Source organism: Pteropus alecto, unplaced genomic scaffold, assembly GCF_000325575.1.
Source record: "Pteropus alecto unplaced genomic scaffold, ASM32557v1 scaffold182, whole genome shotgun sequence".
In the NCBI taxonomy this organism is placed as follows: domain Eukaryota; kingdom Metazoa; phylum Chordata; class Mammalia; order Chiroptera; family Pteropodidae; genus Pteropus; species Pteropus alecto.
This window is the reverse complement of record NW_006433946.1, coordinates 2,470,916-2,487,044: the sequence shown is the minus strand read 5'-3', so window position 1 is coordinate 2,487,044 and position 16,129 is coordinate 2,470,916. Positions and strand designations below refer to the sequence as shown.

At 31.9% G+C, this 16,129-nt stretch overlaps 1 protein-coding gene and 1 pseudogene across 3 annotated transcripts in view; one reads left to right on the top strand and one right to left on the bottom strand.

Annotated features, from left to right (window-relative positions):
- Positions 1 to 16,129, bottom strand: part of SPAG16 (sperm associated antigen 16) — a 704,011-nt gene that overhangs the window by 676,789 nt on the left and 11,093 nt on the right. For all 3 annotated transcript variants that reach the window (XR_003045322.1, XM_006908498.3, XM_015586715.2), the window contains exons 4-6: positions 15,829 to 15,947; positions 9,635 to 9,772; positions 1,911 to 2,018 (exon numbers count right to left, since the gene is read on the bottom strand). Coding sequence is in view for 2 of the 3 variants with exons in the window: in XM_006908498.3 (XP_006908560.1) it covers positions 1,911 to 2,018; positions 9,635 to 9,772; positions 15,829 to 15,947 (365 nt within the window). In the remaining variant the exon portion in view is untranslated. The remainder of the gene's footprint in view (positions 1 to 1,910; positions 2,019 to 9,634; positions 9,773 to 15,828; positions 15,948 to 16,129) is intronic.
- LOC112477106 lies at positions 3,354 to 3,471 on the top strand (annotated as a pseudogene).

Below are 16,129 nucleotides of genomic sequence, written 5' to 3'. Positions count from 1 at the left end.
GCAGTTAGTTATCTACAAGGGAGAACCCATAAGACTGGCACCTGATTTCTCAAAAGAAACTATGCAGGACAGAAGGACTTGGCAAAAAATATTTTACATGATGAAAACCCAGGATCTACAGCCAAGAATACTTTATCCAGCAAAGCTATCATTTAGAGTCGAAAGACAGATAAAGATCTTCCCAGACAAAAATAAGCTAAAAGAATTCATCGACACCAAGCCAGTATTACAGGAAATCTTGGAGGGACTTCTTTAAGAAAAAACATGTATCAAAAACAGGAATAAAGAATGGTAACAATTACATTCCTATCAATAAGTACCTTACATGGAAACGAATTAAGTGCTCCAATCAAAAGATAGAGTGGCTGAAAGGATAAGAAAACAAGATCCCTACATATGAAAAGGAAGGGAATGGGAAAAAAGATATTGCTTTGATGAACAGAGAAGGTATTTAAGTCAGACAGAGAAAGATAAACACTATATGATTCCACTCATGCGGAATTTAAGTTATAAAAAGAACAAACTAATCAAAATCAGACTCACAAATATAGTGGACAATTTGGTGACGGACAAAGGGGAGGGAGGTTTGGGGGACGGGGAGAATGGGGTGAAGGGTTAAAAAAATACAAATTAGTAGCTGATGGATGGTCATGGGGATGGAGAGCATAGCATTAGCATTAATATACTGGCTAGGTGGAGGGTCAGGGGAGGGAGGAAGCAATTGAGGGGATCATTTTACTAACTATATAGATGTCTAACCAATGTACTGTATACTTGAAACTAATTAAAAAATTTTTTAAAAAGAAGTGTGTTACTTAATTTCCAGATATTTGGGAATTTTCCAGAGAGCTTTGTGTCATTAATTTTTAATTTAATTTGGTTGTAATCAGAGAATATTTTTTGTATGACATCAGTTCTTTGAAATTTATAGAGACTTGTTTTATGGCTCAGCATACAATCTGCCTTAGTGAACATTCCATGTGTGCTTGAAAAGTTCAACGTAAAACTCAATAAATGTCAATTATGCTCAATTAATTTGTCCTGTTCTATAGATTTAAGAGACTTTTTACCTATTTTTCTACTAACTGCTAAGAGAGGAGTATTAAAATCTTCCATTTTAACTGTGGGAATATTTATTTTTCCTTTCTGCTTTACCAGGTTTTGCTCCACATATTTTGAAGCTCTTATATTAGATTCACATATGCTGTCTTCCTGATAAACTAACTCTTTTATCAATATAAAATTACCTTTTACTCTGGTTCCCAAGATGACCCTGTTGGTTCTGCAGTCCCTCTCCTCAGCCCTATAGGCTTGCAGAGGAGGCCCTCCTTCCCTAGAAAGAGCTAACACTTCAGCTGTGCTACAGGTTGCTGCAAAGATCTCTTTGCAGGTAAAAGATGCCCTTCTTACCTGACTGCCAAGCTAATGGTCTGACAAGGGAAGTAAAAGACTATGCATCAAAACCACTTCAAGAATGAATCCCACAGACTATACTCCACAGACTGGGATTTGCGATACCTGATAAAAAGGGCTGTAATCTAAGACTGGATAAACAATAATTCATTGACCTTGAATCACTTTCTTAAGACATCAGATTTTACAAGTACTGGAACAAGTACTCCGGTGAATGAGGTGAACTCACTCCTGGAGTGGCTCTTAGAAACTTCGGAAAAGTAATAGCCAACACTCAGCAAAATGGAAATGCCAAAACTGCCCTGGCAGACAGAGGATATGACAGCAAGAGTCTAAACACACTCATCTTTGTACTTCAAACATACAGTATACACACAGTAGGTACTCAATAAATATTAAATGAATAACTTTGCCTAAAACCTTCTGCCATAACCAAATTACTTAATACTAATTAAATAGCTCTTTAACAAATATGCCAACAAATATTAGCAGCTTACCCTTTGAGATCATTGATTAATTTGTTTTTCTCTTGGACTATTCGCTTGTGATGCATTCGATGAAAATCACGTTCTTTCTGAGTTTTCAGCAGATCTTCTCTAGCTTTGCTGGAAAAAAAACAACTTTAAAAATCACTGCTAATTCCTTTCTGAAAAAAAAAAAATTTAATTACCAGTTCCAATCCAGTATTGAGCAATTTAAAAGACTATTTAACAACAAAGATTCCATTATAATGCTCATTGAAGGATCCCAACCAACATAATGTATATGGGCATAGGAGTTAAACAGGCCAAAACTTGTAGTTTCGAAAATAGCATTCGTTCACATTTAAGGAAAACTAAAGATATGCTGCCAAAATAAGTTATAATCCATCTACTTCAAAAGAAAATTTGTTTACAAAATTGAAATACATATAAAACTGAATAATTCAAAATTATTACAAATATAGGAAAAGACTTTATAAAATTTAATTATGAACTTGCTAGAATATATATTTAAAAGAGAATTCATTGGGTTACTTAGTTCTGATAACTATAAAAAAGAAAGCACATAAGTTCTGGAAAACCAAGGCTTTATTATGGTAATGTATACGAGAAATACACACCACCTGCATATACTATTACTAGAAAAATTGATAACTTGACGAGAAAGGTCTTAAATATAGTAATACAGAAGCATTCTTCAACTGGATGTAACTTCTACAAACCCCTGGCATAAAGCATGAGTATTAATTCTAAGCCCAGGCTGTATGTATGTGAAAAATTAATGGAATTATTTCACTTACCCCTATAAGTTAGTTGCAATATAAAAATGTAAAATATAATTTATAATGAAAAAGCAGTCATCTAACAGTCTTAGTTAAATGACAATGTGCTACTGCTCTAAGACTCTCATGTTCTGAAAAATGGATGGACTGAGTTAGGGCTGACATCTCACAAGAGGATGAGAATGGAATAAATCTGCTTCTCTGTATCACGGTATTTCAAAATTCAAATTAACATAAAATAAATGCATGCAAATAGATCTCTGCTTTAGGAGCCATGTCAGAGCAATCACGGAGCAGTAGTAACTGGGATGCTTCCAAAGAAGGGGAATGAAGTTAAGTTTTCAGGCTCCTGATGGAGCATACTATGATCAGTGGTAATAATATGTGCTGCAAGATCAAGTCACATGTGACATATGGTGGCAGTGACTCATCCATTTTTCCAAGTTTTGTTCTTTCTCTCCTATCCCCTGCCCCTCTTCTTTTTTTGGAAGACCTACATTGTTCTTTATTTTACTGCCACTGTTGTAGTCGTTATTACATGTAAATAAACGATGTGTCACAGTACTCATGGTCTACTCCCACCATCTAACCCTCAATTTCACTTCCATGCCAACATCATTTAGGAGCAACAAATTGATCATTAAAATATTCGGTCTTGAAAAATAATGTGAGCCCAATCTACGCCCATCCCACCCTGAACGTGCCCGATCCCGTCTGATCTCGGAAGCAAAGCAGGGTAGGCCTGGTTAGTACTTGGATGGGAGACCACCTAGGAAGACCAGGTGCTGTAGGTTTTAAAAAAAAATCTGAGGAATATGCCAATTATTAAATGAATGAATAATTTATTTGTTACAGGTTTTTACCCTCTGTGTATGTGAATGGAGATGAACCAAAAAAGAGAGAACCCCTCTGCTACCACCATTTGCCTAATGAGTAGTACATGAAGAGGAAGAGAAAGTGTAAGTAGAGCAATTGAAAAAGATAAATGGCTGAGTTCATATTTTGTTGTAAAAACACAAGAATATCACCTGAATTCCCATTCATTTGGAAGGAAATATACAAAGTGGCTTATATACTATTTGGCAAATAGAAAATACTCAATAAATGTTATTGTAGTAATCATCATCATCATCATCATCATCATCATCATCATATTACTATTACTATTTAGTATAACAGAACAGATATATTCAATTCCTCTAACTAGATTTATCTACCTAAAATAGGGGACAAGCCAGTAGGTAAATACCCTCTAATGCACCAAAAATATCAGAATACATGATTATTAGTAACACTGTATCTTTACAAAAGAATGTAAACTTTATGAATGTCTAGTTTGAATCTACAAAAACGGTCTTACTTTCAACAACTTAATGAATTACATAAATGAGCTTATGTTTTATTTGTCTTATCCAAAATGTAAACCCTTAATAGGTTAAAAAAATACATAGAAAAAGAATGCTGCAAAGTTTCTTAAGCAGAACCACAAATGTGCAACATTGCATCAACTCACTTTAAAAATATACATTTAAATGCCTATTTGTATTCATCCAAGGAAAGAGAGCATAGGAATTGATTGAAGTATTAGACCTTAAAGTTTTTCTGACCATTAAATTGGTTTTCGGGGACTTGCTTTCTGTTTGCACAAATGAAGTTTACTCAGTAAAACAATTTAAATTCACTTCATGGTGATGCTTCTCCTATTATAACCTTCCTGCAGCCCATGTGCTTAATAAAAGGGAAATAAAAGCTGTACTAAAAATAAAGTTTAAAATATTCATATAAGAAATTAATATTTTAAACTATATAGTATTTTTTCATTATGTTAATAGAGCATATTTATGTTTTTTTAAAAAAAGAACTTTTATTAAGACACCAAACATACAGATTCCATTTTAAGTATAATGAAGTAGGAATTATTCAGTGAAACATGCTATTTAGATTTGTATATCATAAGACACATATTTACACCCTTTCTCTCAATAAGATGGCAGAATAACCATCTAACTTCCCCATTTCAGGAAATCAGCATATCAAAATCTACTGTTAAAGCATAAGATGTTAAAATATTTATATTTTTATTATACTATAACATTATCCCTCAAACTCCATGTTTCAGCATGTGAATGTGACTTAACAGTAAGCACTAAAAAAATTTTAAGTGAATGCCCCTAAAAAATACTTTTATTAACTGAATAGTTTTAACTAGGTATTTCAGAGTGACCATTTAATAATAGATTTACTGGGTCAGTTTGTCATCACAATTTAGCAAAAGGAAGCATATAAACATTTTCTTGTTTAGCTGCACCAACCAAAGTAGGCCATCTTTGTCATGTATTTTTCTCATGTGCAAACTTGAATCGACATAATTTCTGATAATAGTATAATGATTACCAATTCTTTCATTGTCTTCAATAGGTTATGAATTAATTTAACCCATTAAAATTAATATTAAATAACTACTGTATAGACAAAATAGAATTCACCCAATTTAGAAGAAAACTTTCATTAAAATCTTAACCAAAAAAAGGGTATACCCATGTCCAGAAAAAATACCTTCTTAATTTAACAAGTAACTACCTAAACACAAAAGCATGAAATTTTATGGACCTCATTATTATCTTTATTTTCACAGTGTTTGTTTCTGAATGTCATTAAATTAAATGGTTCTCTGAAAAGCTGAGTACCCTTTGACCTTTAACAGAAGTGAATTCGTAAGTGAAATTAGGGCCCCTTAGTAAAGCACATAATTTTTCAATATTAATTGCCATTTTAGTTTTTTTGTTTATATTTCCTGGGAGAAAGTAATAGAAAGTATTTCATTATTTTTTTAAATGCTATATTTTAATCTTGTAATTAGTAATCCCCGTCAGTATCATTTTCTGCCAAATCTTCAGGATGCAATAAAACTTTTCTGGTCTGCACCGTAGTTCTATAATGTAAAAGCTCAGCAAAGCTGTCTAAATGGGGCAAGACAGCTTTATAGAAATTTATTCAAATTCCCATTGTGAAAGGAAAATGCTATCTACTCCAAAAAATTATATGAAAGAGGCAAAAATTATTAATTAACTGCTCAAAAAATTACTAAAAGCTTAACTAAAGAGCCAAACTGTCGATTGCACACATTCATTTACATCATACCTTTTGTCAAGCACAGATATAAGCCCTGGAGATATGTTAAACACAAAACACAGTGCCTATTATATGGAGTTCACAATTTAAAAACAAAATATATATATTAGATAATTAAATGGTAAAAGGCATAAATTTCAAGCTCTTTCATAAATATTCAGTAGTCAAAAAGATATCCTATAGATATCCCATGTAAATAGAAGGCAAAAATTTATAAATGCACCAAAAAAATACATGTATATGTAAATACTTTTGTACATGCACATACACATTCTTCCCAAATTCTTACAGATTCAAATCAATTCCAATCTTATTCTCACCCTTGCCTTTCTATAGAAATTGACAAAATGACTCTAAAATTTATATGGAAATATAAAGGACATAGAATATACAAACTTTGTGTGTGTGTGTGCACCTGTGATATGTGTATACACATTTAGTTTCATTGTACAAAGCAACTTGTACCCTTCTAATGCTTAAAACTGAGCATCTTTCCTTGCCAGTGAAACAAAAAGAAAATTTAAAAATAAACAGGAACAAAATTACAATAGAGAATGTCAATTCCAAATAAGATCCTACAGGTTCTGTTGATTCTCCCATCGAGTCATCATTAGGAGAGAATTTTATCTTAAAACTGTCAACTTAAACTGCAAAGATGTCCATTAAAACATCAAATTAAACATGCCAAAGGAGAAGCCATGTTGTCAAATAAGGTTTATAAAATAGTGTCTTAACTGTGAAAGATAGTGATGCTTTCTAGTCTTCATTTAACCAACAATTCTCTGCAAATGTGTGGCAGGTCACTTAAATTCTAGACCTCTGCATTTAAAATTACAATTGGTCTGCATTTCAATATAAAAGTATAGCTATATTCTACTTTTCCAAGAAAGAATGTCTAACTACTACCTATATCATTCCTCTCCAGTATCAAAGACATAATATACTTACTTTTACCTTCATTGTAACCATAATTTTTTTTTAACAATATATTTTCCCCTTAAAAACATCTATAAGGAAAATTTTCAAATAGTTATTTCACAAATATTTTTTAATCAAGGTATAATTGATACATAATATTAGTTTCAGGTGTATAACATGAGTCAATATTTATATATATGTGTATATGTATGTGTGTATATACATATATAGCAAAATGATCCCCAAGATAAATCTAATTAACATCTGTCACCACACATACAATATACATCAAACACCAAATTTTATTTTTTAGACTATAATCTACACTTATAAGGAAAATCTGTTTTAAAATTGTCATTGCTTACAACAGAGAAAAAGACAATTTCTTTTTTAATTATAGCAATTTAAATGATATTTTAGAGTAAAATATTTTCCCTTTTCATTTCTTCCTTCATGCTTTATCACTGCTGAATTTTAAAAAAATATTAATGATGTGATGATTTAAAAAAAATATAGGAATGACAGCCTTTAGAGATATTGGTAATAGTTGACATTTTCAAAGCACTTTGTGATTTATACAGCTCTTTAATGTAGATTGTCTCATTTAATTATCACATCACTCCCTAGGAGTTAATAATATTATGTATAATTACTCCCGGTTCAACAGTAAGAAAACTGAGTTAATAAGTAGCAGAATATTGGAAGCTAGATATTTGAACTTTGAGTTCAGTACTTTTTCCAAGGCAACTCTCTCCTAGATAAATATTGAGTTTATAGCTAAATGATCTCTCTGATTTTTCTAGATAAATCACTAAATACTACCAGTATAATCAAGACAATAGATATCTGTAACCTGACTATATTTGCATTTCAACTACTACTTATTATTAGAAAAGTATTTAACATCTAAATTTATCTTGCTTTAAGAAATAGCCTTAATCCTAAAAAGAAAAACTTTATAGTAAATTCCATAAAGGAAATCCCATGTTTATCACTAATTTCTATTAGAAAAATATCCTTACGAGTCAAATTAAAAACCCTAAATGAGAAAATATTACAATTTGGGGCAAATTTATAGCATGACAGATATAGTTTGGTGATTTTTTTTTTTTTTTATAAAACTGCATTCTCCATTTTCTGAGAACGTCTCCAATAGAATTAGGCTACAGGGACACACTTCACCAAAAGGCACAGTGAAAGTACAACGTGCTTCACATTCATTCACGATGTTAACATTAGGCATTTACTGAGGTCAAGCAGCTTCCCTTCAAATTTCCCATGCCAGGTAGATTAAAGCAAATACATATTTTCCTTTTCTAATTTGTTCAAGTTTAATTATATAGAATAAGACAGATTTGAGAGACAACCATAAGTCGTTGAAACTAAAACTATATTTTAGTAAATATATTTTGTAAACATTTAGTAATCTGATATTTTAGTAAACACAAAGGGACAGATTTCATTTAAATGATATTTGTTTTAATGATTTCTTCTAACATTAAGTTAATTTTCATGGGTAACAGTTTATATGATTTCGATTATAATTATTAAATATAATATTCAATAAACAACCAATAATCCACAATGATTATTTAATGTCACTGAGGCAAAACTCATTGCACGAAATGGCTCTATCTATTCGAAAGAAAATTAGCAAACTTAAGCAATAATTCAAAAGATTCAAAATTTGAAACAGTATGCCAGGCAGTACTCTGAAAAATTTGCTGTGTCAAATTCCCAGTGAATCCATTAGGTGCTATACGAAATCATAGTGAGCATCAGGGCCAACAGTGCAAATCACTTCTGAGAAATGGAACTGAGAATAAATAGAATGCTAGTTCTAGTAACATATTATTCTGTGGATCATCATACACTCCCATCTAAAATGTAAAATGCCAAAGAGTACATCCATAGATAATATGAAATTTGTATAACTTGCAAAAATATTTCTATAAGTGTATATTATAATAAATGAATAAATGACCATACAAATTATCTTTTATTTACCACCACCTTTTAAAAGTAGAAACTTACCTTAAATGTTTCTTTCATTTTACAATACAAAGACATTTCTTTACACTAAAACTTTTTACAAAGATCTTAAACATATTATGTTCCTATATGGCAGTTCGGTTTATCTAATTTTTGGTTTTAGTATTATTCTTCAACAGAGAAAGCCCCTTTTAAATATATTTAATAAAAATTAATGAACAAAGCTTAAATTGTCTCTACTCCATATCTAAGCATTGATTTTTCTAACATTGTCTTAGATGAGTAGATTCACCCCAAGTCAACACATTCACATATTTGTCTTTGCCAGAATAACGTTGTCTAAATTTGTTTGCTTAAAATCGCATGTGTTCCATTAATTTTAGAAGGAAAAAAAAAAGATGTAGAGAGACTTGATTTTGAAGTCTTAAGTTTCTCCACTATGCCTAAATTCGTGCTAGAAAATTACAAAATAACAGTTTCCTTTGGGGAATTTTCAAATACTGAAATTCCTCTACTAGGAATATACTAGTTCCTTCCTTCCTCTCTGTTTTCTATCATTTTAATGCTATATCAGAAATTAGCTTATCCTCACAGGAGATGTGACAAACCATGAAAAGATTATCAAAATACATAAGGAAGTCAATATTACATAAAAAATTAACCATCTCCTATATAACCCCTTGTGTTCTACTCTTATTGAGGAGTTGCAATTGTGAGAGTTCTGGTCATCTGTTTGATTAATTTGCTACTGAAGCCTTTCACATCAATTCCAACAAAACTTAAATATAATTCGGTTCTCCAGAATTAATGTTCTGGTACATTAACTACCATCCACATATTAGCCTCTCATTCAACTCTTTACTTTTAATTAGTCCAAAATAAATAGGAAAAAAAGTCATTAAAAAAATAACATACTCAGCTGCCTGTTTGTAGTGTTTCAAGTCTTTCTTCAAATTTTTGATCTCACTTTCTAAAAGCATATTCTGGGTGTAGACATCTGGAACATTCCCGAAATCTCTAAGTTCAGTTACTCCCTTCTGTATTAACTCATACCTAGGAGAAAATCAAATAAAAGACTTTATATTGTTACTTTCTACTAAATTGGCTTAATATGTACAATTCAAAAATTTAAGCCTTAGGAAATATTTATAGAAATTAGTTGCAATATTACATAAATTAAAATGTATACATTCATAATATATCTTTTAAATAAAATATCAATTAATTGTTTGGTACTAATATCATCATGGTAGATTAAATAGAACCGAACATCTCCTATGTCTCATACACTAGACGTTGGTGAAATTAACAAAATTGTTCAAGTCCTTAAATAATGGAGTTTCTATTCTAGTGCGGATGGTGATATGGTCTATATGAAGTAAAATAAAGCAGAATAAAAAGGATAAAGAGACTGAGGTAGAGAGTGATGGGGGGTTTGTGCTATTTTATTTAGGGTGGCCAGAAAAAGTATGACCGACAAAGTGATATTTGAGCCGAGAACTAAAGGGAATGAGGGACTAAGCCATGTGGATATGTGGGAAAAGAGCATTCGTGGCTGATATAAAAGCAAATGTAAAGGACCTGAGATTGGGAGGTGCTTGGCATGTACAATAAAGAGCAAAAAGTCAGTACTTCTAGAGTATTTGGAGCTGGAGCCAACTAATTAAGGGAGATAGACTGGTGAGAGATGGGTCAGGAAGACAGGGCCGTACAGCAGGAGGTGAGTGGAGGGCCAGCAGAATGAAGCTTCATCTGTATTTGTGGCCACTCCTCAGCACTAGCATCGCCACCTCTGCTCCACCTCAGATCATCAGGCATTAGATTCTCATAGGAGCATTGGTCCCTGGTGCCAAAAAAAGTTGGAGACTGCTGCTCTAGAGGAGCAAGAATAGAATCAGAGGCTGCTGCAGTAGTCCAGGAGAGGGAAAATGGTGACTTGAACAAAGTTAGCAGCAGCAATGATTATGAAAAATGAGTCCCTTCTGGACATGCTATAAAGGTGGAGCCAACAGGATTCTCTTACAGATCAACTTTCAGGTGTTGGTTAAAAAGAGAAGTCAAGGATGAGCAACAGATAGCCATTTACTAAGATGAGGACAAACGCAGTAGGAAGTGGGTGGTTAGAGAAATCAAGGAACTGTTTTTATTCATGTTAAATGCAGTATTATGTCTACTGGGAAGTAGAGTGAAGATAAATATTGGACATGCGTGTCCAGAATTCAGGGAAAAAGTCAGGACATGTATAAGTAAACAGGTACTATTTAAAGTCACAAAACTGGATAAGGCCAGCCAGGTAGTGCATGTGAAGAGAGAATTAAAGTCTTAGGACTGTTTTAAGAATGTGAAGAAAAGAAATACTACCAAATAGAGACTAAAAAGAGAGGAAGCAGTAAAGTAGTAGGAGAATATGAGTGTTGTATCTCAGGGACCAAGTGAATAAAGAGTTGCCAGAAGGAAGGAAAGAGCAACAGCGACAAATGCTGCAAGAACGATGAGTAAGGGTCCATCGCTGAGGGTCCATCACTGAGGATCTATCACTGAATCTGGCAATGTGAAGCCACTGAAAGAAGTAGAGTTATGGAGCTGAAATTGGAACCAGTGGAGGTATGAGAGAGTAGGAAATGAAGGGGCAACAAACTCTTTCAAGGACACCTGCCATAAAGCAGAGCCTAGGAAACCAAGATGAATCCGGAAGAGAATGTGGAGTTCAAAGTGTTCTTTGATTTATTCTTTTTTAAATATATGACATCTGTATGCTTATGGGAATGATCCAGCAGAAAAATAAAAAGTTTACAATGCAGGAAAGAGAGGGTACAATTGCAGGAGCAATGTCACTGAGAAAGCCAGAGGAGCTGGGATCCAGGAGAGAAGAGGAGGGGTAGCCTCAGGTGACAGTGTGTTTGGCTCAGCCTCTGTGACACATGAAAGGGAACACCTGAGAACAGAGGCAGCAGGTTAGTACAGATGGAGGCAGGAGTCATGGCACTTCTATTTTCTCAGTGAAATAAGAAGGAACATCAGAGAATTATTTAGAGATTTGTAAATATTTATAATTTTAATCATTATATGTAGAAATTAATATCAATAACAGAGTATAAAAACATTTCAACTAATAAATTATTAATAAACAAACCTCTACAAAGCTTGCTATAGATGAGCTGAACAATTTTTAAAATGTTTACTTATCAGTATTTTATAGTCATGTTTTTATGTTATATACCTTATCTGATATAAAAAACAAGATAACCACTGCAGAATATCCAAAAGGTTAAAATAACTGAATCGATATTAAGTAATATTTGCCACAATTTCTAAAACAACAAATAGACAATCATTTCATCATAAATTCACTATTTTATCCATATTTGAAATGTAATTAATATTTATCTCAGAAGAAAAGACATAAGAATTGATTAAAGTATTGGACCATTAAGTTTTTCTGAGCATAAAATTGGTTTTCAGCAACTTGCTTTATTTAATGCAGAAAAAACAACCATAGAAATGATTTTGATAAGAAAAAAAGTGATGTGTAGTCCTCTAAATTAAATGCAATGTAAATAAATTAATATCTGGTTAAGTAAAAATCAAAACATAACACAACGTAACATATACTACATCATATATACTTTAGGACATTCAAAAGTCATTTATCACATAAAATTTATGCCATCCACGTAAAAATATTAAATATGACTTGAAACTCACTATTATAATACTATAATATAATTAAGAATCTTAATCTAAAAACTCTAGAAATATATTTTTCAATTCAACCTGCATTTTCCTACATAAGACATCTTTTGGTTTTGTTTCAGATGTGTCTGTGTGTGTGTTTTAAAGAAATATCATGGCCTTCTTTATTTCTTCCACTTTAGTCACTTACCCTTAGAATAAGACTGAAAAACATTCAGACGAGGAAAAAGATTGTCATGTAACTGTTAGCAACTGGAAATAAAAATTACTACCAACAGAATTGCCAATGAATTATTGCCAATATAAAGTCATTAATGGTCTTCATATTCACCACAAAGTCCATAAACTACTTACAATTATATAGAAATATATTTCAGGGAGAAAGTGCATAGGCTTTCATAAGATCGGTGTATATACTGAAAGAGTTCAAAATTCACTGTCATGAATGACAACTAACATGATAGAATCTCAGCAAAAATATAAATAGTGTCTTATAAATAAGGGTTATTTTTCCTTCACGATGGCATGTAAGGCATAGTACATAAAAGACAGGGAAACAAGTCATCTAGACAATAAGAAGCGTCAAATGAAAATCTGCCCTCCATGTATTCGGAGAGAGTTAGAAACACTTCACCAAAGACAAAATTCTCTTAATTACTGCTCAAACTGAGAATGTTAAAATTACCAGCACCATCATGATATATCACTGTAGAAGCAGAATCCTCCAAAAGAAAGAGATAGTACAATTGAACAAGTTTAGTATTCGCCCCATGATTCCTCAAGCCAAAATGGAAAACAGGCACAAATTTGGACTCTAACTTAAAATCTTCCTTAAGTTCTATCAGTCTCTAGTCAAGCTAAAAGGCCTTTATTGGCATATTTTCAACATTGTGGTTGGGAGATGGTTGACTGCCACTTACTGGCTGTGAATGGCTGCTACTTGCTAAGGCAGATTTTCTAACCTCTCTAAGTCCATTTCCTCATTCATATAACAGTAGCTTCCTGCTATATATAGTTGTTGGGAGAAGTGAGATAATGCATGAGAAAGAACACACTGTACTAATAAAAATGATACAAAGTGCATTCCTTGAGTGATTAGTCTCAGGCTTCATGTTCTTATTTTTAAATCTTTCATATTTAATAAACACTATATTAATTTTGGCTAAAAAATTTAAGTTATATTATTCACTTACAAGCCTGCCTTCTTGAAAACATAGTACATAAATAAATCTCTGTATATTTACAGAGCTCATATTTAAAATATTAGCACAGTAAAAGTTAGCATAACAGAAGTCACAACATTCTTGTGTTATATATATGTACACATATATAAAATACATACTATATTATATGTGTATATACAGAGGTGTGTGTGTGCGTGTGTGTATGTATATATATGAATTTTTTGTAAATGGTCAGAAAATAGAATTCACAAAACACGCTTTCTGGGCCCTAAGGTCTCTGTTGTGACTAATTAACTTTGCCATTACATCATGAAAGTAGCCATAGACAATAACCAAAAGAAAGGTCATGGCTCTGTTCCAATAAAATTGTATTTATGAAAACAGAAAGCAGGCCACATTTGGCCCAAGGGTCTTAGGTTGTTGACCCCAAATTTAAAGAATTTACCGCAGTTACTGTTTTGAGGACTGAAAGGACACAAGTTTGGGGATCGGTTATTTTTGTCTGTTTGTTTATTTATTTGTTCACAAACTATGGAGAAATCTTGCTTTGTTACTCTTTGTAAGATTAAAGAATCTGTATCAATAATATGTTTTTCTCCATAATAAAAATGATAAAATATATTTAATATTCTTATAGTCCTACTATGCAGAATAGGTAGTTTCTGATCAAAGTCATGTTTCATGTCAAATAAAAATATCCAATACAGTATAATCTCAATACAAATAATTCATAATCTCATTACAAACTGGCAGCCGTAGATAAGGTTAAAATTATCTGAACCACAGTATTACTAAACACATATAATAAAGAGATATTTCATACAAATTTTACTTTATGATTGTAATATTGTCATGGTATGCTTACTTAGTGTTCTAAAAATCCTAATACAATTGTAGCTTCTTGAAATTTCACCTCAGTTCAAACTGCTATGTCTAAAAGGATAATATGACAAGGATTTAACTGTTAAGAGTAGAGCTGGCTCTAGATTTCTCCAAGGGAATCATTTCAGACTTTAGACTGGACAAACATGTTAGCACTACATGTCCTAACACATATTTTCAGAAGAAAAGGTAACTGAAGCACATTAATCTTTCATTTCATTATTACTGCAAATTAGTCACCTATCTACTTGTACAAAACAATGTACTTTCTAATATATTTGTAATTATTTTGGGGGATATTTTTATAAAAATCATTCACACAATTTCAAAACCTAATAGGAACAGTATTATTTTTCTACCATCAAATGTGCTGTTTCTCCTAAACTATATTAATGAAAAATAGAGCTCCTCTTTGAATTTTTTAACATTAAATATGCAATTTAAAATAATAAAGCTGATTTCTTCTATGTACATGGTCTCAGTAGATGAGAACCAAAAAAAGCAAAAAATGAAAATTATATCACAGTTGAATTAGTAGGAATACAAATTACTCTATATTTAAAATTAGGATTAGCCAAAAAACACTATAAACATCTCTATTTGACATATTATTCTCTCTTTCTATAATACCCAATGGCTTTTAAAGAGCAAACATATTTTCATATCTGATTATTTGATAATATTTTGTTAAAGAATGTCAAGTTTCTGAAAACATGCCTGGTGACATTACTGGTTAACAAAGGGATAAAGACAGTAATCCCGCTAATTTTTATAACCAGTAAGTTATTAAAATTTTCAATTACAGCAAGAAAATCTGTTCAGGCATTATTTGAAAATACGTTTCCACTTACTTCTACCTGGACTATTTATAGAAAAAAAAAACAATCAGTGTGTGAATAAAGAAAAGCAGGCCACTACAAGTAAAACAAGCAAAGTAATACTGTTTGTAGCATGTCTTAATGCAGGAAATAATACCCTTAATAATTATGCAGAAGATATTAAGAAAGTATTTTATCAAAAAAAAGAAGCTTCGTGTTATATAACACCAGGAGAGCTTCTATTTTCTTGATTTTTGAAAATCACCCAAATTTGAATATTTTGGAAAGATGTTTAATATATTTGAAATTGCTATCCTGATTATATGCATTTGTGTGTGTGTGTGTGTGCGTGTGTGTGTGTGTGTGTATGGGTGTGTGGTATGGTTTCAGCAGTGGGTATGGAAAAGGTTTCCATCCATTTCATCCATTTTGTATAAACTGAGGGACTTCAGGTCTTTCAAGGTTGATAAAAGTGTACATGTTAAATACTGTTAGCATTTCTAGAGAACTACTTATCTATATAATTGTTTACCATTCAGATTGAAAGCAATCAAGAGTTCTGGTCATTCCCATTTTGATCAGGAAATTGCAGAGAAAGTCTTCTATTACTTCAGGAGCTAAGTTCTTTGAAGGAAGGACTGTTTTCTCCTCCTGAAATTTAAATGTATGTGAATGAGGCAAATCGTTGGTTTCATCTCTAGTGATATTAAATAATCAGAATTCTAAGGGAAATTGTCATTTGTTGCAAAGTCATGCAAGAGTGACCACAATTTGGAAAATGAAAATCAAAGAAGAGTAAATATAACTACTTCAAGTGAAGGTCTGATGACAGA